The sequence below is a fragment of the Thalassophryne amazonica genome, chromosome 1 (assembly GCF_902500255.1).
Source record: "Thalassophryne amazonica chromosome 1, fThaAma1.1, whole genome shotgun sequence".
NCBI lineage: Eukaryota > Metazoa > Chordata > Actinopteri > Batrachoidiformes > Batrachoididae > Thalassophryne > Thalassophryne amazonica.
Window position 1 is genome coordinate 87,960,948 of NC_047103.1, and position 25,522 is coordinate 87,986,469.

General features: G+C 42.6%; 1 protein-coding gene across 1 annotated transcript in view; it reads right to left on the reverse strand.

Annotated features, from left to right (window-relative positions):
* The window catches only part of scospondin (subcommissural organ spondin), an 852,118-nt gene extending 838,784 nt beyond the window's left edge, over positions 1 to 13,334 (reverse strand). The window contains 1 exon segment of the mRNA XM_034168739.1: positions 13,108 to 13,334. Coding sequence (XP_034024630.1) covers positions 13,108 to 13,334 — 227 coding nt within the window.
* Positions 13,335 to 25,522: the final 12,188 nt, after the last annotated feature.

Genomic DNA, 25,522 nt, shown 5'->3' on the forward strand with positions numbered 1-25,522 from the left:
GATCATCTGCAGAGGAATGGTCTATTTGAAGAGTTTCAGTCAGGTTTTAGAATTCATCATAGTACAGAAACAGCGTTAGTGAAGGTTACAAATGATCTTCTTATGACCTCGGACAGTGGACTCATCTCTGTGCTTGTTCTGTTAGACCTCAGTGCTGCTTTTGATACTGTTGACCATAAAATTTTATTACAGAGATTAGAGCATGCCATAGGTATTAAAGGCACTGCGCTGCGGTGGTTTGAATCATATTTGTCTAATAGATTACAATTTGTTCATGTAAATGGGGAATCTTCTTCACAGACTAAAGTTAATTATGGAGTTCCACAAGGTTCTGTGCTAGGACCAATTTTATTCACTTTATACATGCTTCCCTTAGGCAGTATTATTAGACGGTCTTGTTTAAATTTTCATTGTTACACAGATGATACCCAGCTTTATCTATCCATGAAGCCAGAGGACACACACCAATTAGCTAAACTGCAGGATTGTCTTACAGACATAAAGACATGGATGACCTCTAATTTCCTGCTTTTAAACTCAGATAAAACTGAAGTTATTGTACTTGGCCCCACAAATCTTAGAAACATGGTGTCTAATCAGATCCTTACTCTGGATGGCATTACCCTGACCTCTAGTAATACTGTGAGAAATCTTGGAGTCATTTTTGATCAGGATATGTCATTCAAAGCGCATATTAAACAAATATGTAGGACTGCTTTTTTGCATTTACGCAATATCTCTAAAATTAGAAAGGTCTTGTCGCAGAGTGATGCTGAAAAACTAATTAATGCATTTATTTCCTCTAGGCTGGACTATTGTAATTCATTATTATCAGGTTGTCCTAAAAGTTCCCTAAAAGCCTTCAGTTAATTCAAAATGCTGCAGCTAGAGTACTAACGGGGACTAGAAGGAGAGAGCATATCTCACCCATATTGGCCTCTCTTCATTGGCTTCCTGTTAACTCTAGAATAGAATTTAAAATTCTTCTTCTTACTTATAAGGTTTTGAATAATCAGGTCCCATCTTATCTTAGGGACCTCGTAGTACCATATCACCCCAATAGAGCGCTTCGCTCTTAGACTGCAGGCTTACTTGTAGTTCCTAGGGTTTGTAAGAGTAGAATGGGAGGCAGAGCCTTCAGCTTTCAGGCTCCTCTCCTGTGGAACCAGCTCCCAATTCAGATCAGGGAGACAGACACCCTCTCTACTTTTAAGATTAGGCTTAAAACTTTCCTTTTGCTAAAGCTTATAGTTAGGGCTGGATCAGGTGACCCTGAACCATCCCTTAGTTATGCTGCTATAGACGTAGACTGCTGGGGGGTTCCCACGATGCACTGTTTCTTTCTCTTTTGCTCTGTATGCACCACTCTGCATTTAATCATTAGTGATCGATCCCTGCTCCCCTCCACAGCATGTCTTTTTCCTGGTTCTCTCCCTCAGCCCCAACCAGTCCCAGCAGAAGACTGCCCCTTCCTGAGCCTGGTTCTGCTGGAGGTTTCTTCCTGTTAAAAGGGAGTTTTTCCTTCCCACTGTAGCCAAGTGCTTGCTCACAGGGGGTCATTTTGACCGTTGGGGTTTTACATAATTATTGTATGGCCTTGCCTTACAATATAAGGCGCCTTGGGGCAACTGTTTGTTGTGATTTGGCGCTATATAAAAAAAAAATTGATTGAAAATTGATTGATATACATTTCATTGTTTATGTACGTTAAACTTTGAAACAGCCAGTCATCTGAATTGAGGCAATGTGAGTGCGGGGAGCCGCAGCACCATGTGGCCGTACAGCCAATCTTGGGGGGGGGGGGGGGGCTGCTGCAGCTCAAGCCACGCTGCCTCACGGAGGGGGAAGGGAGTGGCAAGAGTGGGGGCCGGGATGGGTGGTGGGGACAGAAACACAAAGGAGAGGTAGGAGTGGAGGTGTGCATCATCTGTGCAGCTGAGGTATATCAGTCTCTGTCCATGTGTGAGTGGCCTTGATGACAGCCGCAGAAGGCTGTAAGGGAGGGGCACATGAAGAGCCGAATATCTTCACCAAGGCCGTTGAATCCTTCAGGGGAAAACAGCGGGGCATTTCAACCTTCAGTTGCTGATAAGGCTGCCATGTTTTGGTTTAAACAGAGAGGCACAAAATTCCAATAATGGTCTCTCTTTAGCCGTCCAGATCCAATTGTGATGTTGAACTGGTGGTCACCATCAATTCCTTTGCAGGGCAGACAATTGTTCCAAGATTCCAGCTTGCAAAACTTTATGCAGTCTGAGATTGTCCGCCTTTCCCACCTCGTTAATCATGACGGACAGATATGGGGTTGTGGTAGTGTGGCAGCTGTCTTGCCAATTTTCCGGCAGGTCAGGGCAGCGCCTACCATAAAGGCAAGATGCGACTGCCCTTGCCGGAGTCCCAAGCTGAGTGGAAATTATTCAAATATTTAATATACATGCATGACGGGTGATTAAGATGTTTTGAGCCTGACCCAGAAAAAGTAGGGTGTGGTTCTCTATCTTTTGCATTCTCAGAATGCATTTCTCAAGAATGTGTAAATTTTGACTCACTGTTTGGACAGTTCACTTGCCTGGCATAAATGTTTTATTATTGTTGTTAACAGCTCTCCCTGCATCCCACAATCAAGTTTTATGTGTCTTTTTTTTCAGGACAACCTCACACACACTCATCTTCAACTGCCTAGTCCAATTAAGGGTCGCAGGGGGCTGGAGCCAATCCCAGCAGTCATAGAGAGCGAGGCAGGGTACACCCAGGACAGGACGCCAGTCTATCGCAGGGCCACAAACAGACAAACACAGACACACACACACACATGCACACCTACGGACAACTTAAAGATTCCAATCCACCTAACCCGCATGTTTTTGGATGTGGGAGGAAACCGGAGCACCCAGAAGAAACCCACACAAACATGGGGAGAACATGCAAACTCCACACAGAAAGGCCACAAACCCATGACCTTCTCGCTGTGAGGCAACAGTGCTAACCACCAAGCCACCGTGCTGCTCAGGACAACCTGTGCTTTCATAATATATATGCTTTTGTTGTGTTTTATTAAGTGTAATAAAGATTTACAATCAAAAATAAGAAAAAAAAAAGTAAAGCGGAAATAATTTTCCACACGCTTTTATTCAAAACACACAGCAAACTATAATAAACAACTGTTTTGACACTTTATAAAGGTAATTTGAGGTCTTGTGTGAAAGACTGTACAGTGGTCCTTGCTATATTGCGGTTCACCTTTCGCAACCTCGCAGTTTCGCAGATTTTTTTGTGCAATTTTGCATGATTCTTTTTTTTTTTTACAGTGCATTGTGTTCTGTGTCCTCATCAGGCAGGCCGGTCATGGCACCGGTCGGCATCATCGTGATTGCTCTCACTGCCACAGCGGGCCACTCACACCGCCCCCCTGTCTGGTGTATGGAGCTGTGGCCAACTCCGGCAACAGGTCCAGAGACTTCGCTCGCTGTTTTGATGTGGAGCGCTCCGGCAGCCCGCAAGGATAGACTTCTTGTAGAAAAATCCGCACCACTGCAGGGTCTCGGTAACCACAGCAGCAGAGCTCCGTGGCCACTGAGAGAGGTTTGTATGTTTTTAATGACTTGGATTCTCTGAGGACCCGCATCCATATCCCGCAATGGTAACACCGGAGGCAGTGTGAGCGAGGGATCAGTGGAAAAAGACGCTACAGTAGAGCAGCGCAAGGACGAAGAGGCACGGTCAGAGGAACTGTGAAATACTGGTGAGTCACTATTAATAATTTCTTGTGTGTCCAACCTCATAGGTTGACTGTTAAAATTAAGTGTTAGGTCTAAACGCCATCATAATTATTTATAGGAAAATGTTCTATTTTTATTTCTCAAACAAATGTTTGGCCCTGAAAACAGGTTTTGATCTTTGGTTTCATTCTATAATACTGGACTTTTCTACTAAAGTTTGAACTTTGAGAGTGTTTACACTGGAGAGAAAAGTGAGAAAATGTTAATGCCTGTTTGAGAAAAATGTATAAAGTATGTAGTGAGGGGTTTTAAAGCCTTAAAACATCTATAATTGTAAAAACTAATGCTGACTACTTCGTGGATTTCGCCTATTACGGGTTATTTTTAGAACCTAACTCCCGCGATAAACAAGGGACCACTGTACAACAAAAAGGTTCAAACAATAAACACAAATGCACATTTTGAACAATATATACAAAATGGTCTATGCGTTTGTTTTTTGTTTTTTTGGGGGGGTTTTTTGTCTTCATCTCAAAGCAATTTCTGTTTGCTATTACACAAAGGTTACAGCACAAACTTCTACTTCTACTGTGTTTTTGGACTGTTCTGTGCTGCTCCTAAAGCAGCTTTCATTCACACTTTGGCTCCTTACAGTCTGAGGAGCGACCCTCCCCCTCGCTCCATTGATATGGTAAACAAGTGCTTTACGCTGAGAAAGCAACAGAGTTATCCAGTAACATTCACATGCAAACTAGTGGAGCAATCCTGATAGTTACACACTCTTTGTTTGAGCACGTGAGATTGTCATCAGCGGCTCTCCGTCTGCTCCTGCTTTCACTGATCACTGTGCGTAATGGTGCAGGGCGCACTGAATGTACGCATTGGAGCACCCAGGGGGCTATTCAAACGGGCCAACTCGTAACATATCACTCCTGAAAATGATCTTTGGCTTTTCATGTGAGGTAAATCTGCCCTATGATTGGATTTTGGAAAACCATGTGACGGTGAACCAATTCCGAATGGACACTCATATTGCGCACTTCATCACACAGCTTCCATGAGGAGTACAAAGATGGCCGATGGCTGGCTCGAAAGTCTGCGGAGTTAACTTTTCAGCAAAAAAAGTAAGTTTCTATCTCATATCATTAAAAAGTTATTTATAATTTAGTAAAGTTTGGTCTTAGCCGTCGTATACGACGGCGTCGGCCCCAGAGGGTTAAAGCTTACAGATGTAGGAAACCCAGCAATAACGTCGGTAATGGTGGGGGTTGTGTTGCCAAACTTCAAATGAGACACAAATCCCAGCAAAAAAACACAAAGAAGAACACTGGCAGAATGTTTTGGTGGGAGTTATCCATATAGAATCTTGTTGTGAATTATTTAATGGTCTTGCAGGCCAACTTCGTCTACTCCACTGCCTACCGTTTTGCCTGTTTTGCAGTTGAAACATGATTACAACTTCCTCTACATCATCATGTGTGATGTTGTTAGAAATGTTCAAGAGCATCGGCAATGCCCTCTAGTGAATGTTTTCCTAACATCCATGCCCCAGAGGGTTAAGGTCCCTTCACACATAACAAAAAGTTGGGTGAATCAGGCCAAAACAGGCCGAATGGGCGAAACCTGAAAAATTCCAGCCGCAGTCGGGAGGGACAGATGTTCGGACAGCCATGTATGGATGCCGTATGACCACTGAGAATGTTGGTGGATACCGCAGCAATGGTTCTGTGCATGATCATGTGCATATGCACGAACACTGTGCGACTACAGTGAGAGGTGTAGTACCACATCATGCTCACACATCAGTGGAAGCAATTAAATGTTGTACAAATGTTCATAAATCGAAGAAAATGTGTAAGGACAAAATAATGAGAAACTATAGAACATTATAAGGCCAATGAATGCACTATTGAAATATCAGACAATCATGTTACTGGTTATGATGTTTAATGGATACTTGATGACCTGATGCTGGGAGGGCATCTGTGTTGGAATTGAGGAAACAAATGGATTTCTTTTTGTCTGTTAAAATATTGAATTTCTGTTATAAGGAGCAGAGAATACAAGAATCATCATCCTTCGGTTTCTTTTTGTTCATCAACCATGCCCAACAAAATAAACAAGGAATTAAGGGAATGACATGAATGAGATGAAATAAAATTTAAAAAAGACATCACTCCCACCCGTGCGCACCCAGAGACCAGAGGTTAGGCCAGCAAAATTCACGGCTCCTGCAGGTCACTTGCCTGGAGCAGCACTGAGCTGCACGGAAGTGAGTGAGGCATCCTTCCACTCACATCATTAATACATCAGTCAGCCACATGGAGGTGAAAGCTGCCGGCCACATAGAGGGTCCGTGCTCCAGCTGTCTCTGGCCACTTGGAGTGCTGAAGAACATTGCTGAAGGACATTGCATCAGGGCACAGTGTGGTGCCTGCTAGAGTTGACGGATGGACTTACTCAGTTAATCAAAACCCAACTAGAATTGGAAAAACACGCAGCTCTGTGCTTGATCTCATCTTTACTTCTCATCCCTCCAAATTCGCTCTCTCTGGTATAGTAGAAACCTCTATTTCTGATCATTTCCTTACATATGTAATCAGGAAAAAAGCTAAGAATACAAAAGGTCATGCTAGTCATCCAACTGTGACCAAAGTACTAAACTCTAATTTACCACGATTAAATGAAGAGATTGACAATATTGATTGGTCAAATGAAATGCAACTTAGAAACCCTGATCAAATCCTTATTAATTTTCATGAGAAAATCGAAACTGTAATTACAAAATATACAACTGTCCAAACGATAAAACAACGGCAAAATAAATTACCTTGGATTAACTCCCAAATAATTAAACTTCTTAAACAAAAAGCTACATCTTTAAAACAATATAGAAAAGCCAAAATGCCAGAGAGTAAATATCAATTCATGCAAATTAGAAATAAATGCACGGCTGAATTATACAAATCCAAAATGACATATTTTCAAAACTTAATTGTTCAAGCTGGCTCAAATCCAAAAACGCAATGGCAAGTACTTAACAACATAACAGGAAACAATAAAAAGAATAACTTAAATAAAATTCAAATTAATATCGATGGTAACCTCGTCACGGAATACGAAAGGATTGCAAGTGCTTTTAATGATTATTTTATATCCTCTGTAAAGGAGTTATCCTCTGTCTTCACATCTCCTGATATTACAATAGTGCAGACAGGTCTTCAACCTTTGTTCTCCTTTACAGAAGTCTCCCAACAAGAGATATCTGCCACTTTTCAATCCTTAAACAACTCTCACACACGGGATGTCACTGGCTTAACAATGAACTTTGTACCTTTGTTTCACCATCTGATCAATTTATGTATTAGACTGTCTGTGTTCCCATCTTCCTGGAAAACTGCCCTGATCATTCCCATATTTAAATCAGACAGCCCTACATGCATTTCAAATTACAGACCAATAGCTATACTTTCAACAATATCAAAATTACTAGAAAAAACTCTGTATAATCAACTTATCAGCTTCCTGGAGAAAAACCACCTGCTAGTGACTTTCAGTATGGTTTTCGGTCCAAACGTTCCACTATGTCTGCTCTTCTACTGTTCACTGAACATATACACTCTGCTTTAAACAAAGGACAGGATACAGGTGCAGTTTTTATAGATTTCCGTAAAGCATTTGATACAGTAAATCATCTCATTTTACGAAGTAAACTTCAGTCCTTTAAGCTGTCCCAAAGTGTGCTTGACATGATTACATCCTATTTGAGTGGCAGGTCTCAAATAGTCAAAATTGGTCAAACTAAATCTCATCCTGTTAAATACAATATCGGTGTACCACAAGGGAGTACTCTTGGTTCATTACTGTTTCTTCTTTATATTAATGATCTTCCACTTATATGAAATTATTCTAACGTTTTATTGTATGCAGATGACACTGTACTCTTTTACTCTGACTCAAACCCCAATTTTGTAAATACTAAATTGTCATCTGATCTCAAAACACTCCAGAATTGGCTAACGGATCACCACCTTAGTATTAACATGAAAAAGACAGAATGTATGTATTTTCATTCCCCCAGGAAGCAACTTCAAATGTGCAACACAATCATGTTCTCCGATTACAAACTGCACATAACAACAACCTATAAATATCTTGGTGTGCTCTTGGATTCTCATCTTAATTACAAAGAACATGTCAACTCTCTGACCAAGAAACTGCAACAAAAACTGTATGTCTACAACAAAATCAGACCATATTTGACAACCTCTGTTTCTCACACGTACCTCCATGCCGTAGTCTTCTCCTTTATCTCCTATTGTTTGCCTATATGGTCTCTCACCACAAATGATGTTCTTGATCCTGTGGCTCGACTGTACAACAGAGCTTTCAAAATTCACTGTCAACTTCCAGGTTGGACCCACCATTGTATAGCTCTGTCCAGATCAAATGCTCTGACTTTCAACAACTATATAAGCAGTATGGGTATTAGATTCTATTTTCAGTTAAAAAACTTCAACCTGCCACCAGCTCTGTTGGCTCTAGTACCAACTACAAACTCTCAAAGGAGCACCAGATCAACATCGGCGGAACAGCTCCAAGTCCCTTCTTATAAAAACACCTATGGACAAAGATCATTCTTCTACATCTATACTAAGGTGTGGAATGATATCCCTCTGGGCACTAGAACTATCAGCTCAGAGATACTATTTAAAAAAAAACCTTACAGAGACGATTTATTGAATAGTTATTCGTGTAACCACTGATCTACCTTTCTCACTTGTCTGATCTTTTTTATGAATGTGTGCTGTACATGTTAGGTTTATTGTCCACATGATTGAATGAAATGATTGTTTGTGTGTAGGTTTATGTGTAAAACAGGAACCTGCTGTAAAACAGTTTTTACTGAGTCAGGCCTGGGGTAATGTGCAATTGTGCTTTTAACCTTTTCCTGTATAATAAATGAAATGAATGAATGAATGAATTTTGAATGACATCCAACCCATGACATGATAACATGTCAATCACGGTCCCCTGACAAATGCATAACTGTAGTGGATGTGATCCTGTGTGATCATGTCAATACGTACATCACATCAACAACGAGCGGCATGCCCCCCTGTCCAGAGCAGCAAAGCACTCACATGAATGGGCTCATGACTTCCCCCTCTCCAGGATGTGGGGCCCATGAGCTGTTCATATTGGTACACGTGTGTGTCCTGGCTGTCAGTTAAAGTCCACGTGACGGATGGACAGTGTGGACGTTGCTATCGCTTATTATGTGGCGTGACGCGCAGCAGGCTGCGGAATGTTGCTTCATATGGGTTTATATGGGATCTATATGAGATTCATCTGGGACAATGCTTTTGTGAGCTGACGGTGGGAGCTGTCAGCAGGAGGGGATGTACAGCACAGGCTGCTGCGTGGTTGGTGTCCGCCCAGTGCTGTGAGCTGTCAGCTGGAGCCGTTCCACAGCTGAGTTTATTTGTTTATTTTTTTCTGTTGTGGTGGCGTGGGCACACTGTTGCCCGGTAATTCCACCTCCAGAGGGACATGCTGTATATGTCACAATGGGTGTTTGATAGCTGTCATATCCTGCTCAGCTGTGTCTGGTGTCAGCGCGCCAAACCTGTCACAGTCATCGACTCGCCATGGGCAGGGAGCATGCTGTGCACAACTGCACATCTCGTATTACAGCTGTGATGATCATAATGTCTCATATACATTGTGTAACCCATAGGAGGGAATGACAATGTATGTGTTAAATGACATCCATCATGGACATGACAGCTCGTCCAGGTGTGTGTGCTGCACTGGAAAGCGTTTGTACTGCACTCTGGCCACAGTTTGAGCTTTCGCCACTTCGGCCGCACCTCAAATATGTTGGATTGGGGTGACATGACACACTCGCATCCCATTCGTGGTGCTCAGGGGGAACACAACACACCCGCATGCCCATCGTGGTGCTTGAGGGTGGGGGGGGGGAGCACAACACACTCGCACGCCATTTGTGGTACTCGGGGTGCACATCCCATTTGGCTGAGTTTTTGACTCACTGAGTGTAATGTTGAGAAATGTTGGTTTCTCAGAATGCAGAAGATGGAGAACCACACCCTAGTTTTTCTGGGCCAGGTTCAGTTCAGTTGTCCCTCGTATATTGTTAGGATTTCTTTCTTTAAACTCTGGAATAATCTGTTTTTCTGGAATAATCTCTCTGTTAAAGCAATTCTAATTCTGTTGAGTACTTTAAATTTGAAGAACTAAACAGTATCAGACTTACGGAATTTATCCAGAACACTCTGGGGTCAGAGGGCATTTTTTAGACAGTTCACTCGCCTGGTATAAATGTTTTATTATTGCTATTAAAAGCTCACCCTGTATCCCACAATCAAATGGTATGTCTCTTTTTTCAGGACAACCTGTAGTTTCGGAATATATATGCTATAGTGGTGTTTTATAGCATAATACAGGTTGTCAATCAGAAATAAGAAAGGAAAAAAATAAAGCAGAAATTAATTTTCACACACATTTATTCAAAACACACAGCAAACTATAATAAACAATTATTTTGACACTTTATAAAGATAGTTTGGGCTCGTGTACAAAAGAATGTACAAAATAAAGGTTCTCACATTAAACACATGCACATTTTGAACAATATATACAAAATGGTCTATGTGTTTTGTTTGTCTTTATGCGACATCTCAAAGCAATTTCTGTCTGCTATTACACAAAGGCTTACAACACAGACTTTTTTAATTTCATGGAGTTGACTCCCTCTTGGAATGTGTTCCTGCACTGTAAACAACCTATCTTCACAGTTTGAGGCCCTGTTCACACGCCCCCCCCCCCCTTCATCCATATGCATAAACGGCATTTTATGAGTGAGAGTGAGAGGGGTTTATTCAACAATATTCACTGGCCAAATAGTGAATCATTCCTTACAGTGACACTCTTTGGTCCACCACGTGAGGCTGTATGAGGACCTCTTACGCTGATCACTTCCATTTTTATGAGCAACACTGCACTTTTACGCATGGAGTCAGCGGCCAGAGGGCTATTCAAACAGCATTCACATGCCACAGAGTGAAGGGCCATTTACATGAGCATGCCTTTGCTTCACACAACAGACCTGTCGTGACGATCCCACCTGCTGTGTTCACAGCTGGATGCCGTTCTTTGTTCTACCGGCTGCTATGTGCTCTGCGCTAGATGCTGCGTATGTAAAATAATTATTTCGTGGTGGATTAATAATTTTTTTCTGCAAATTGGTTGTTGAAAATGGCTCTAATCACTTCCTGAATCACAGAGGAGGCTGTGTCTGGAGGTGTATGCATGCGCACGCACACACACACCTTACAAGCTGCAGAAAGCATTTTGAGCCGTCTGAAAAGGTAATTATTTGACTTGGCTTTGTAAAACAGTTGCATATTTTTTCCTTCTTGCCTGCAGCTGTTAAATGATTTATTTTTATGTTTATAACAGATTTAACTTCTTGTTATAATCCTTCAGACGAGCTGAGCTCTGATGCGATACACTGACGTCACCACTCACCCTGTTCACTTCTTGTTTACTCCACTTGACGAGCTGCACGTAGTGTTGGAGATTAGATCGTGCCACATAGCACGACATTTGTGCGTGAAAGATTTTTTGAACATTTCAAAATTCTCGGTGCACAATAGCACACACAGACACCCCTGTGGCGTCCTGTCTGCACCCTTTAAAGATGGGTTTACTCTCCAGCACGACATAGCACGTGATGTGTCATGAAGCAAAGGCATGCTTGTGTAAATGCCCCTTAACACATTGCTGCTCCTAACAATGTTTGGCCTACTACGAGGTCTGTTAGAAAAGTATTGGACTTTTTTATTTTTTGCAAAAACCTGATGGATTTGAATCATGTGTGCTTGCATGAGCCAACCTTGAACCTTCGTGCGCATGCGTGAATTTTTTCACGCCTGTCGATTGCATCATTTGCTGGTAAGCAGCCTTTGTGTGAGGACATGTGCAGTGCTCTCGGCGGATTTTCATTGCAAGGAAAATGGCGGAACGACTGGAGCAGCACTATTGCATCACATTTTGCCAGAAACTGGGCGACAGCCAGGTGGAAACCATTCGGAAGATTCAGACAGCTTTCGGTGACGATCCTATGGGCATCACACAGATTAAGGAGCGGTACAACTGGTTTAAAGACGGCCGCACAACGGTGGAGAGCGAGCCGCACTCCAGTTGGCCATCAACATGCTGAAATGACCAGATCATTTCCAAAGTGAACGCTGTGGTGATGCGGGACTGTCGTGTGACTATCCGAGAAATTGTGGAAGAGGTGGGCATCAGCACTTTTTTGGTACATTCCACTGTGACAGAAGATTTGGCCATGAAAAGAGTGGCGGTGAAATTCATGTTGCTGCTGATGGCGGAGCAAAAGCATCTCTGTGTTGAAGTCTCACAGGACATGTTGTGACATGCCCACCTCTTCCACAATTTCTCGGATAGTCACACGACTGAAAAGTCACCGAAAGCCGTCTGAATCATCCAAATGATTTCCACCTGGCTGTCGCCCAGTTTCTGGCAAAATTTGATGCGGCGCTGCTCCAGTCGTTCTGTCTTTTTCCTTGCAATGAAAATCCACTGAGCGCACTACACATGTCCTCACACAAAGGCTGCTTACCAGCAAATGATGCAATCGACAGGCGTGAAAAAGTTCACGCATGCGCACAAAGGTTCAAGGTTTGCTCATGCAAGCACACGTGATTCAAATCCATCAGGTTTTTGCAAAAAATAAAAAGGTCCAATACTTTTCTAACAGACCTCGTATGTGAGACTGCTCTGGCCTACGATTGGATATTGGAAAACCATGTGACAGTGAACAAATTCCAATTAGACACTAACATTGCGCACATCATCACACAGCTTCTATTAGGACTACAAGCATGGAGGATGGCTGAACCGAAGTCCAACGAGTGTACTCTTCAGCAAAAAAAAAGAGTAAGTTTCTATCTAATGTCATGTTATTCATCTCGTTAGATTAGAAGGAGGTGTACATTGTATAGTATATACTCTTTGGGTGAGTGGAGGCAGGAATGTCCTATGTACTCAGGAATTCCTGCAAATATTTCAATTATTTCAAATGTTCCAATATTTCTATTCCCCAATTTCCCTGAGGGAGTCTTCCCAAGGGATCAATAAAGTTCTATATTTAAATCACAGTTCAAATTTGACTGAGTCTTCTGCAAAGTTCCGAAATAATTATATAAGACTTCAGTGATGTCTGATGCAGTTAGAAAAAAAAATCAACTCCGAAAATAGTAGTACATCATAAACAAATACACTGTGTTTTCCTACACTGAATGACTAAAGGATATCTATGGAGCAACGTTTCACTTACTTGTACAAGAGGCAGGATGCCTTTGGACCCTGTTGTTTGTAATAGAGTGCAATGCCATCATCTCCACCATGCTTGACACGCATCCTGTCCACATCAAGCCTCCAGCCCTTGATGTTATACTGGACCACCTCCAAACAGCTCACTTCAAGCTGCACATGTGGGGACAGGACATGTTCCACTTTCTCTTCCACTGTGTGTTCACACCAGTTCCTGCAGGATAGATACATTTAAGTTCCTGTGCTGTTCTTATTGTTCTTTTTTGTGTGTGTACACTAAGGCATGTTTACCAATGAGGGACCTCTTTATTCAATGTATGTAAGACAGAAACAGACAGAGGCAAATCACTCATTAGAGCTTAATACATAGGAGGCAAAAAGCATTACACCACAAAGTATAGGGTCGCCAAAGACTCTGTAGGCATTTAGTAGTAGCAATCCCTTGGTGCTGAGGAAGACTGTCTCTTGGATGATTCCTGGATGGGATGGTGGAAGTCTTCATCCAGGGTCGATCTAGGGATGCATGTGCATAGGTTTGTTTAAGTAGGAATGAAACTGCACGCTGACAAACACACGGCCTTTGACATATCCTTAGCCTGGTCTGATAGATGGGAAATCCCAGACGATCAGGGTCTGAGGACCTACTGCAACCTTCATCCAGCTTTATGGTCATTAGGTTATAATCTATCACCTCATGTGCCTGATCCACCACTAAAGACTTCTTTTTCACCAGAGCTTCATTAGTCATCTCATGTTCAGGGTTCGTGTTGAGCCTTCATGGTTACCATAGTGGTCAAGGGGTACACTAGGTCCCCACCATATTTCTCCCCAACGGGCAATCTCCTACTTGATCCGTTACCTAGGTGTCATAGCGCAGATGAGGGGTTAGATTTTGACACACAGTATGAATTTAGTAGTAGATGAACGGTACCCAGAAGATCTACTACATCCATTGTGTGCAGGTGAACTACTCTACAGTATCCTATTAGGCAGCTGGAGCCTGGGAATTGAAGAAGAAGAAAATTCAAAGATAGTGGGCATACATGCTGCACCTGGGACAAGAGGCAGAAGCATTGTACAAATATACAGCATGAACCATTTAAAGAAGTCTGTCACTGCAAATAGACATTTTTATGGCATACTGGAGTATGTGCCTATGCATCATCTGTAAACAACCAAATAACATGGGGTATTGACGTAGATAATAGTGGAGGAAAACATGGATCCAAAGACAACTATGTGAAGCCTGCTATGTAAAAGGCCTTTCACATCAATTTCAATTTATTTTAATTTATATAGCACCAAATCACAACAGAGTTGCCTCAAAGCACTTCACACAAGTAAGGTCTAACCTTACTAACCCCCAGAGCAGCAGTGGTAAGGAAAAACTCCCGCTGCGGAAGAAACCTCAAGCAGACTAGACTCAAAGGGGTGACCCTCTGCATGGGCCATGCTACAGACACAAATTACAGAGCAATTCACAAAACGAATATACAGGAAATGTTGGTGCACAGGACTTGAGGGTTTTCAGCACAAATACCACACCCATCTCTGGATGGAGCTGCACCTTAAACAGACAGAAAGAGAGGGGGAAAAAAAACAGAATCAGGCATCAGAAAGACAAGAAATACAGTATCATTTGTCAGCATTAAACAACAAGAAAAACAGGATACTAAGGTGATCGCCATCCACTGCTTCACTGTAGGGATGGTTCCTGGTTTCTTCCAAACATGAGCTGTGCAACTCCATTTTGGAAAGGACTGTAACATAGCAAATTGTGGAAAAAGTGAAGTGCTGTGAATACTTTCCGGATCCACGGTACATCCTCTGACATCAGCATAGATGAACGTGGACTGATGGAACTGAGACATCTGTCTCTTGGTCTGGGAACAGTGGAGGTTGGTAACCCAGCAAACAATGAAAGGGGAACAAACCCATAGGGAAACTTGTCAGTGAATTATGGGTGTATTTCACCCAAGGGAGATAAGCGCTCCACAAGGAAGGGTTGTTATGACACAGCACAAAGCTGCTTCAAGGTCCTGGTTAGCACATTCTGCCTGTCCATTAGTCAGAGGGAGGAATCCTGAAGAAAGGCTGACAGTGGCACCAAGAGCAAGGCAAACACACCCCATACCTAGGATATGAACCGAGGGCTTCAATCACATACAATATTGGAGGGCATGTCATGGAGCCTGAATTCATGAGAGATAAAAAGGGTTGCCATGTGATGCAGGTGATGGGAGGTGATGGTCTAGTGGTTAAGGTGTTGGGCTTGAGTCCAGAAGATCATGGGTTCAAATCCCCGCCTGACTGGAAAATCACTAAGGGCCCTTGGGCAAGGCCTTAATCCCCTATTGCTCCCGGTGTGTAGTGAGCGCCTCGTATGGCAGCACCCTGACATCGGGGTGAACGTGAGGCATAATTGTAACGCGCTTTGAGCATCTGATGCAGATGGAAAAGCACTATATAAATGCAGTCCATTTACCATTTACCATGTGACGGGCCAAGGGTAGTTGAGGAAGCTGAGGAAGGGCGATGAAATTAACAGTCTTTGAGAATCACTCAGTGATTGTTGGGATGACTGTGTGCTCATGGGAGGAGGGCAGATCAGTGACACAATCCAGGGTGATATGAAAACAGGTACAATTTGGGATCAGCAGGATACGGAGCAGGCCAGCAGTGAGCTGCTGTGAAGTCTTTCCTCATGCACAGATGGTACAGGGTGCAACAAATGTTTGCATGTCATTCTACATAGTGGGCCACCAACGATGACACTGGAAGAAGGACAAGATTCAAGCACTTCCAGGATGACATGCAAAATGGAAGGAGTGGCTCCATTGCAGGACATGAGAACAGATAGGGTCATGGATGAAAAGAAACATTACCAAGATCTAGATGACTGCACTGAGCCTGTCTCACCAGAGTGTCAATCTCCCACTGTTGTGTCTGTATGTGAGGAGGAGAGTATTGTGTCATCATGAGCCGAGGATTCTTCCACAGTAAATTGGCAGGAGATGGTGTCGGGCTTGGTGTTCTTCAAGCCTGGAGAAGTTTATGGAGAAGCTTATGGAGAAGTTGAAATGACTGAAAAATAGAGCCCAGAGGGCTTGGCCAGCATTAAGGCATTTAGCAGACTGGATATGCTAAGTCCAGACAGTGAAGGGATGTTCAGCTCCCTCCAGCCAGTGTCTCCACTCCTCCATGGCTTCCTTGACAGCTAGGAGTTCCCAGTTTCCAAATTCATAATTTTGCTCTGCTTGGGTGAGGTGAAGAGAAAAGCAAGCACAGGCATGTAGATTTTGGTGTGGGTCTGAAAGTGAGTGCTGAGACAGAACAGCCCCTATCCCAGAGTCTGTGGCATCCACTTCCACAAGGAATTAGCTGTAGGGTCAGGTTGTATGGAGAATGGTCGGGGATGGCAGAAAGGTAGAAATTTACAAAACCTAGAAAAAGTGGAGCTGGTTGTGTGACATGGGAACGAGCCAATCCACAAGAGCTGAGATCTCGTTAGGCTCCAGTTTCACCTGGCTTCCTTCAGAATGTAACACAGGAACCTCACTATGTGGATGGGGAATTCGCACTTTTCTGCCTTGACAAAAACTTTATTCTTCAGCAGTCGATGAAGGACTTTTCTAACATGCATGATGTGCTTGGAGGAGTCTAAGCTTTGACTAAGCTTTCGTTTTCTTGGAATATGTGATTAGTGTTTAAAATGTGTTCTTACATCAAAACACAGAATGATATACAGCTTAATGACATATTATCAGCAAAAATCATGTTTAAAGTGTGTGTCCCCTGTGAAAACGGAATTCACCTATTCAGCCACCTGATCTCCAGACAATGCTACCCATAAGGAGGGAGAAAAGCCATGTACAAAAAAAGGTATCAGAATTGGGAAAGTTGTTTTATTTTTTCATTAATGTTTTCTTTGATTTCATTTTAACTCAGCCACATGGGGTGTGCAGCCAGTACATTCTGAGTGCCGGTCCCAAGCCAAGATAAATGAGGAGGGTTGCGTCAGGAAGGGCATCCAGCGTAAAACAAGCCAACCCAACTATGGAGACTAAAGGGCCTTTCACACTGCACATGTCAAAGGTGTCAAATGCGTCAAAAATCAGTCTAAAAAGCATATTTTCAATTAGACGCGTTGCTTTTTAAAGCATTGCTTTAGCTCGGTTTTTGATGTGACGCTTCTGACGGGAGTGCGCATTGCCGCTTGTCGGCAGGCTGATGCGGTCAAAGTTCACCCCAATCCAACTTTTGACGCTCTGAGCTGTGACGTAGCTTTGTGCTGTCCAATAGGAATGATGCGTCGGGCCAAAACACGGAAGACTAGTGGCAGAACCCACTGATCCGTACAAAAACAGAAACGTGTCACAGGACTGCTCATTTATAGAGCAGTTTTCTGAAGAAAAGACCTTGAAAATTGTTTTTTTGTTGTTGTTTGTTACCTCAAAATTTCTGATTACTGTTAAAAAAGTTTAGAACACTTGTAATTAAAATAGCTAAATAAAATCAATAAATGGTTCTTTAGAAACCTTTCATCTGTAAATTAAAACCACCTGTTATTTCAGATTAGATAATTTCTTGTTTAACATAAGGAACCTCAGACATTTATTTTTAGACAAATAAAATAACATGGAAATTTGTACACTTTTTAAGTCTGGTAGATTATTTATATCTCATTTCAACCAGAAAAACAGACACTGTAAATAAATACAAATGTTTATTATAAATGCAACAGGAAATAACTTAACAATGACTGCAGTGTGATTGTAAAGTAGGATTTCTGTGACATAAACCTCATGATGAATTCTTTTATAGTCATTTCAACTTGTAATTAAGTTAAAATATGTAATTGCCTTTAATGTTGTTATCAGGACAGAGTCATTTCTAAAATATGAATTTGAGCACAATAAGTGGAGAGCTTATACTTGTGCAAATGTCTTTTGACTTTGATTCATGGACATTTTTAATGATCCATTAATTTATTGTTAAAATATAAAATGAAACAGCTTTTTAAAAAATAATATAATAGTTGCTGTTGAAAGAGCCTTTTATTTAGAAGCAGGTGATGTTATGCTGGATTCTGTGGACCAGATGAAGGTCTCTTCTGCAGCTTTGAACTCTGGTGGTGTTGCTGAAGACACTTTTGTCCTATTTTGAAGAGCAGAGATGTTTTCTTTCGACTGGACTTCATGGTGTTCACCTCATCAATGGAAGTTTGGTTGTCTGCACAGCAAATGTTCCTGATTGGAACAAATCAAAATATTTCTTAAAATATAAAGAAACACGAAACAGTATATATATATATATATATATATATATATATATATATATATATATATATATATATATATATATATATATATATATATATATATATATATATATATATATATATATATAAAAAGAGAGAAAAAAAAGGAAAAAAAAAGCCAATGGAAAAAAACGCCCGAAAAAAAGTTATTTAAAGTTGAGCTTTCGTGGTCTCCGAAAAAAAACTGTAGCTTTATTTGGTAAAAATAAAAAAAACTGAACCATTTACAAATTAAAGCGTTCACTCAGATCAACTGTGATAAAAGGCTAAGCTAACGTTAGCCGATCATTACACCTTCACAGCAGTTCAGTAAACGTCACGTTTTACTTTTATATTATTCTCACCTTGATAAAGCTGCAGAACTAAACTCCATTGGTCAAACTGGGACTTCGCATATATCCAAAAGGTGGGAGATTTCGTACTGAGTGGGTTTGCTCCATCACCCCGGCTGCCTGCCTCGCTCTGCCCTGGAATGATACCCCAAATCCCGGCTTCTCCTTGCGGCTCGGCCCGCTTTTGTGGTTCGATCGATATCCCACCAAGTCGTCAGTCCTCCCTCGGTCGGCGTCACTCCAAAAAGTAGCTGAAAAAAGGCTTCCCCCGGCAGGGTGATGGGAAAATCCTTCTACTGCTGTTTTTTTAAAGCTTTTTTGTGGTTCAGGTGATGCAAATTCAAGATGGTGATTGTGGAACAGCAAGAGTGTGACGTAGCAATCTCTGCCCCCTTGCCACTTCCGAAGCGAAGCGTCTGACGTCAAGCATTGGACGTGTTAAAGCATTGGTAGGTGTTGCCCAAAGCTTCTGACACTTTCAATGTGAAAGGCCCTTAAGAATCGAATTTCCATACTGGATCGGTCGAGGCCAGGGTTAACAACGTCCGCCACCGGTGCTGTTGCCCAACAGGGTGCCAGTGGAAATTGTGCTACTGCTGGGCGAAGATGACGAAGAAGAGGAGGAGAACGGTTCCACAAACAGCGGGAGAAGACGAAAACTAGAAGGGTGGAAATGAGAGTGGGGACTCTGAATGTTGGTAATATGACTGGTAAAGAGAGAGAGCTGGCTGATATGATGGAAAGGATAAAGGTAGACATATTGTGTGTGCAAGAGACCAAGTGGAAGGGAAGTAAGTGCAGGAGTGTCGGCGGTGGGTTCAAGTTGTTGTACCATGGTGAGGACAGGAAGAGAAATGGTGTTGGGGTCATTTTAAAGGAAGATTATGTTAAAAGTGTGTTGGAGGTTAAGCAAGTGTCTGACAGGGTGATGAGTGTGAAGTTGGAAATTGAAGGGGTGATGATAAATATCATAATGCATATGCCCCACAGGTAGGTTGTGAGATGAAGGAGAAAGAAGATTTCTGGAGTGTGTTAGATGAGGTGGTGGAGAGTGTGCCCAAGCATGAAAGAGTGGTGATAGGAGCAGACTTCAATGGGCATGTTGGTGAAGGGAACAGAGCTGATGAGGAAGTAATGGGTAGATATGGTATCGAGGATAGGGATGGGGAAGGACAAATGGTAGTTGATTTTGCAAAAAGGATGGAAATGGCTGTGGTGAATACCTACTTTAAGAAAAGGGAGAAGCACAGGGTAACATATAAGAGCGGAGGAAGGTGCACACAGGTGGACTACATTCTTTATAGGAAATGCAAGCTAAAAGAAATCAGAGACTGTAAGGATGGTGGCAGGAGAGAGTGTCGTTAGACAGCATAGGATGGTTGTTTGTAGGATGACTTTAGAGGTAAAGAAGAAGAAGAGAGTGAGAGCTCAACAAAAGATCAGATGGTGGAAGCTGAAGGAGGAAGACTGTTGTGTAAAATTTAGTGAGCAGGTGAGAGAAGCACTGATTGGAGGGGAAGCAATTTTGGACAACTGGAAAAGTCCTGCAGATGTGGTGAGGGAGACAGCTAGGACAGTACTGGGTGTGACATCTGGACAGTGGAAGGAAGACAAGGAGACTTGGTGGTGGAACGAAGAGGAAAGCATAAGGAGAAAGAGGTTGGCGAAAAAGTTTTGGGGTAGTTGGAGAGATGAAGAAAGTAGACAGGAGTACAAGGAGATGTGGCGTAAGGCGAAAAGAGAAGTGGCAAAAGCAAAGGAAAAGGCATATTGCGAGCTGTACAAGAAGGTGAATAGTAAGGAAGGAGAAAAGGACTTGTACCGATTGGCCAGACAAAGGGACAGAGCTGGAAAGGATGTGCAGCAGGTTAGGGTGGTAAAAGATGCACATGGTAATGTGCTGACAAGTGAGGAGTGTGTGCTGAGAAGGTGGAGGGAATATTTTGAAGAGCTGATGAATGAAGAAAATGAGCGAGAGAAAATGCTGGATGATGTGGTGAGAGTAAGTCAGGAAGTACAAGAGATTAGTAAGGAAGAAGTGAGGGCTGCTATGAAGAGGATGAAGAGTGGAAAGGCAGTTGGTCCAGATGACATTCCAGTGGAGGCATGGAAATGTCTTGGAGAGATGGCAGTGGGGTTTCTAATCAGATTTTTTAATAAAATCTTGGAAAGTGAAAGGATGCCTGAGGAGTGGAGATGAAGTGTGCTGGTTCCTATTTTCAAGAACAAGGGTGATGTGCAGAGCTGCAGTAACTACAGAGGCATGAACTTGATCAGCCACAGCATGACGTTTTGGGAAAGAGTAGTAGAAGCTAGGCTTAGAAAACAGGTGAAGATCTGTGAGCAGCAATATGGTTTCATGCCGAGAAAGAGCACTACAGATGCAATGTTTGCTCTGAGAATACTGTTGGAGAAGTACAGATAAGGCCAGAAAGAGTTACATTGTGTGTTTGTAGATTTAGTAAAAGCTTATGATAGGGTGCCAAGAGAAGAACTGTGGTATTGTATGAGGAAGTCTGGAGTGGCAGAGAAGTATGTTAGGGTAGTGCAGGACATGTACAAAAATAGTTTGACAGTGGTGAGATGTGCAGTAGGAATGACAGACTCATTCAAGGTGGAGGTGGGATTACACCAAGGATCAACTCTGAGTCCTTTCTTGTTCGCTGTGGTGATGGACAGGTTGACGGATGAGATCAGAAAGAGATCAGAGTATTGAACCCATTAAATTCCACATATACCCTGTGCTGGACCTAAGACCAGGTTTTTCCTCATCAAAGTTGCAAATGTATTGTGCTGTCAGATGATACCAACACATGGGCAACATGTCTGAGCCCAGTTCACTTTCAGATGAACATACCTATGAATGCATGGATGGACACAATTCAGCTTGTTATTAATATGACGTGGGTGCTGTACATGAAAACCATAACTGTGTTGGGTGGAAACTACACTCAACAAAAATATAAACGCAACACTTTTGGTTTTGCTCCCATTTTGTATGAGATGAACTCAAAGATCTAAAACTTTTTCCACATACACAATATCACCATTTCCCTTAAATATTGTTCACAAACCAGTCTAAATCTGTGATAGTGAGCACTTCTCCTTTGCTGAGATAATCCATCCCACCTCACAGGTGTGCCATACCAAGATGCTGATTAGACACCATGATTAGTGCACAGGTGTGCCTTAGACTGCCCACGATAAAAGGCCACTCTGAAAGGTGCAGTTTTGTTTTATTTGGGGGGGGATACCAGTCAGTATCTTTGTGACCACCATTTGCCTCATGCAGTGCAACACATCTCCTTCGCATAGAGTTGATCAGGTTGTCAATTGTGGCCTGTGGAATGTTGGTCCACTCCTCTTCAATGGCTGTGCGAAGTTGCTGGATATTGGCAGGAACTGGTACACGCTGTCGTATACGCCGGTCCAGAGCATCCCAAGCATACTCAATGGGTGACATGTCCGGTGAGTATGCCGGCCATGCAAGAACTGGGACATTTTCAGCTTCCAAGAATTGTGTACAGATCCTTGCAACATGGGTCCGTGCATTATCCTGCTGCAACATGAGGTGATGTTCTTGGATGTTGGCACAACAATGGGCCTCAGGATCTCGTCACGGTATCTCTGTGCATTCAGAATGCCATCAATAAAATGCACCTGTGTTCTTCGTCCATAACAGACGCCTGCCCATACCATAACCCCACCGCCACCATGGGCCACTCGATCCACAACACTGACATCAGAAAACCACTCACCCACACGATGCCACACACGCTGTCTGCCATCTGCCCTGAACAGTGTGAACCGGGATTCATCCATGAAGAGAACACCTCTCCAACGTGCCAAACACCAGCGAATGTGAGCATTTGCCCACTCAAGTCGGTTACGACGACGAACTGGAGTCAGGTCGAGACCCCGATGAGGACGGCGAGCATGCAGATGAGCTTCCCTGAGACGGTTTCTGACAGTTTGTGCAGAAATTCTTTGGTTATGCAAACCGATTGTTTCAGCAGCTGTCCGAGTGGCTGGTCTCAGACAATCTTGGAGGTGAACATGCTGGATGTGGAGGTCCTGGGCTGGTGTGGTTACACGTGGTCTGCGGTTGTGAGGCTGGTTGGATGTACTGCCAAATTCTCTGAAACGCCTTTGGAGACGGCTTATGGTAGAGAAATGAACATTCAATACACGAGCAACAGCTCTGCTTGACATTCCTGCTGTCAGCATGCCAATTGCACGCTCCTTCAAATCTTGCGACATCTGTGGCATTGTGCTGTGTGATAAAACTGCACCTTTCAGAGTGGCCTTTTATTGTGGACAGTCTAAGGCACACCTGTGCACTAATCATGGTGTCTAATCAGCATCTTGGTATGGCACACCTGTGAGGTGGGATGGATTATCTCAGCAAAGGAGAAGTGCTCACTATCACAGATTTAGACTGGTTTGTGAACAATATTTAAGGGAAATGGTGATATTGTGTATGTGGAAAAAGTTTTAGATCTTTGAGTTCATCTCATACAAAATGGGAGCAAAACCAAAAGTGTTGCGTTTATATTTTTGTTGAGTGTACAAATGATTCTTGTGCTGTGCTCTGCTTTGCACTGGGTGGAAATTGTGGCAATCTTATGTATGATTGACATACACCTCAAGTCACAGCCACAAAACTGCATGTCCATCTCTGTCTTACACATAAATATTTATTAGTTCACAGCTCAAAAGAAATCAAAGTTGATATTAGATGCACATGAATTGATGTGAGTTTTGTAGTGAACCTGCTGTGAGTTGATCAGTCATTCAAAACTAGTGCTATTAAAATCACCTGCCTGGTAGGGGTGCCACCAGGGATTTTGGGCCCCATGAAAAGAAATCTTACTGCCCCCCCACCCCCAATATTATTTTGTCAGTATTATTATTGTATTTGGGGTCTCCCTTGGCCCTTCTCAGTCATGGGCCCCAAGAATCTTTCTCCTTATTCTCCCCTTTTCGGCACCCTTGTTGTTCAAGTGTTCTCTATTGTGAATTCTGTGTGAAAACATCTTTTTTGCTGCTCCGAGACATGCCTGAAATATACGTACCCCATTCCCACTACGGTCTGTAATCCAAGCAGAACCAGCAGTAATGTCTCCATTGTCTTCTTAAATTTCTGAATAAAATTCCTGTAAAACAAGGTTCATTGTACAAGTTTGACATCAAGTAAACCAAAATTTCTAAGAATAATAATTAAAAAAAATCTCTGCAGACAACAGAAGACAAGTTAATGCATTTGGTACTCTGACTCTGTGGCAGTTCAATGAGACGCAGTGAGACCTGTACGATGGCCATGTGATGCATTTTCCTAAGCATAATCCAACAATCAGTTACCTCACTGCTGAGGGCCCCAGCTGTGTCAAAGAGAACACTCATAAAACCTGACTGTGGCAGGCAGATGGCACATTTCAGAAGATGAGGATGGTTCACAGACTTGCATGGGTAGTTTCCAGTAAGGGCCTGAAGCAGGCAATGTTGGAGAAGCTACTCTGAAAGCTAATATACTTACAAGCTGTTAATGACTTTACACTGGAAGATGCTGAACTACAAAGCTACCCTATGGAGAAATCTGACTTGGTTAGCGCAAGTTACTTTAAAAAAAAATTCAAACTATGATTCAAAAAGCTGATAATGTATATGTGATATGAAAATAGAACAAAATATAATACACCAAGGGACCGATTCACCAAGTGTCCAGATAAGGAGTGCTAAATTGCATGGGCAATGCAAACTTTTGCATGTTGGGGAGGAGATAGTTAGATCGATGCAAGTGATTTACTGAAAGTAGATTTGCATTTGATAGCAGGTGATAATGTGACGTAGACAGCAGTTTGCAAATGGGGATTTTGCGCATGTTAATGCCCGTAAGCGAAAGTTGAAAAGAAACTAGCAACTTACGCAACTGGATGGAGGTGCAAGGTATCTTATCTTATCTTATTTATTATTGGTACGCACAATAATGCAGACACCAGAACACACGTAGCCTATACACTGTGCATCAACCTACATAGACAGCTGTGCATGCTATGCGCACAGTTCAGAGTCTGTGCCAGATGGGGCACAGTTGACTCATGTGCACAAGAAGCTGTGCACAGTAGTGCCCACAGATCTGTGCCCACTGTTTGTGTGTGTGTATCACTGGCAGAACATAAACAGCAGAATGCACATGCCGTGCGCACAGATGTGCATGCATCAGCCCACTTTGACCTGAGATGTGCGTGTGTTTGTGTTTGTTTGAAAGAGTGTGACAAATCAATGATTGTACGAATGAAGTGATGCACAGCGGCGTGAAGCTCGCTCATGGTACAGGGAGTCCCAAACGAGAAGTGCCAAAGTCCACAGTGAAACAGGAAATGTCAAATATCAAACACTTCCTGGAGCGACTCTTCCTGGATTCACAGACAAGATGTCATGGAATCTTGCAGGAATATAGTGGCAATGAAGCAGGAAGTGCCAAATTTTGACTCCACAGTGAAACAGGAAATGTCAAATGTTAAACACTTCCTGGCATGGTTGGAACTAGAGCAGAGGCCAGGGTTGCAACAGACTCCACGGAAATCTGATTGGACACAGATGATAGACGTGTCACAGCACATGCAAAAAACAAACAAACAAACAAACAAACAAAAAAAACAAAACAAAAAGAGCTGCATTTTGAAATCAGTGACATAAATTGACTGCAAGGTCCCTCCTGTCCAGTATTTGGCGATGTGTAAAATTAGAGGTATTGCACATCAGTG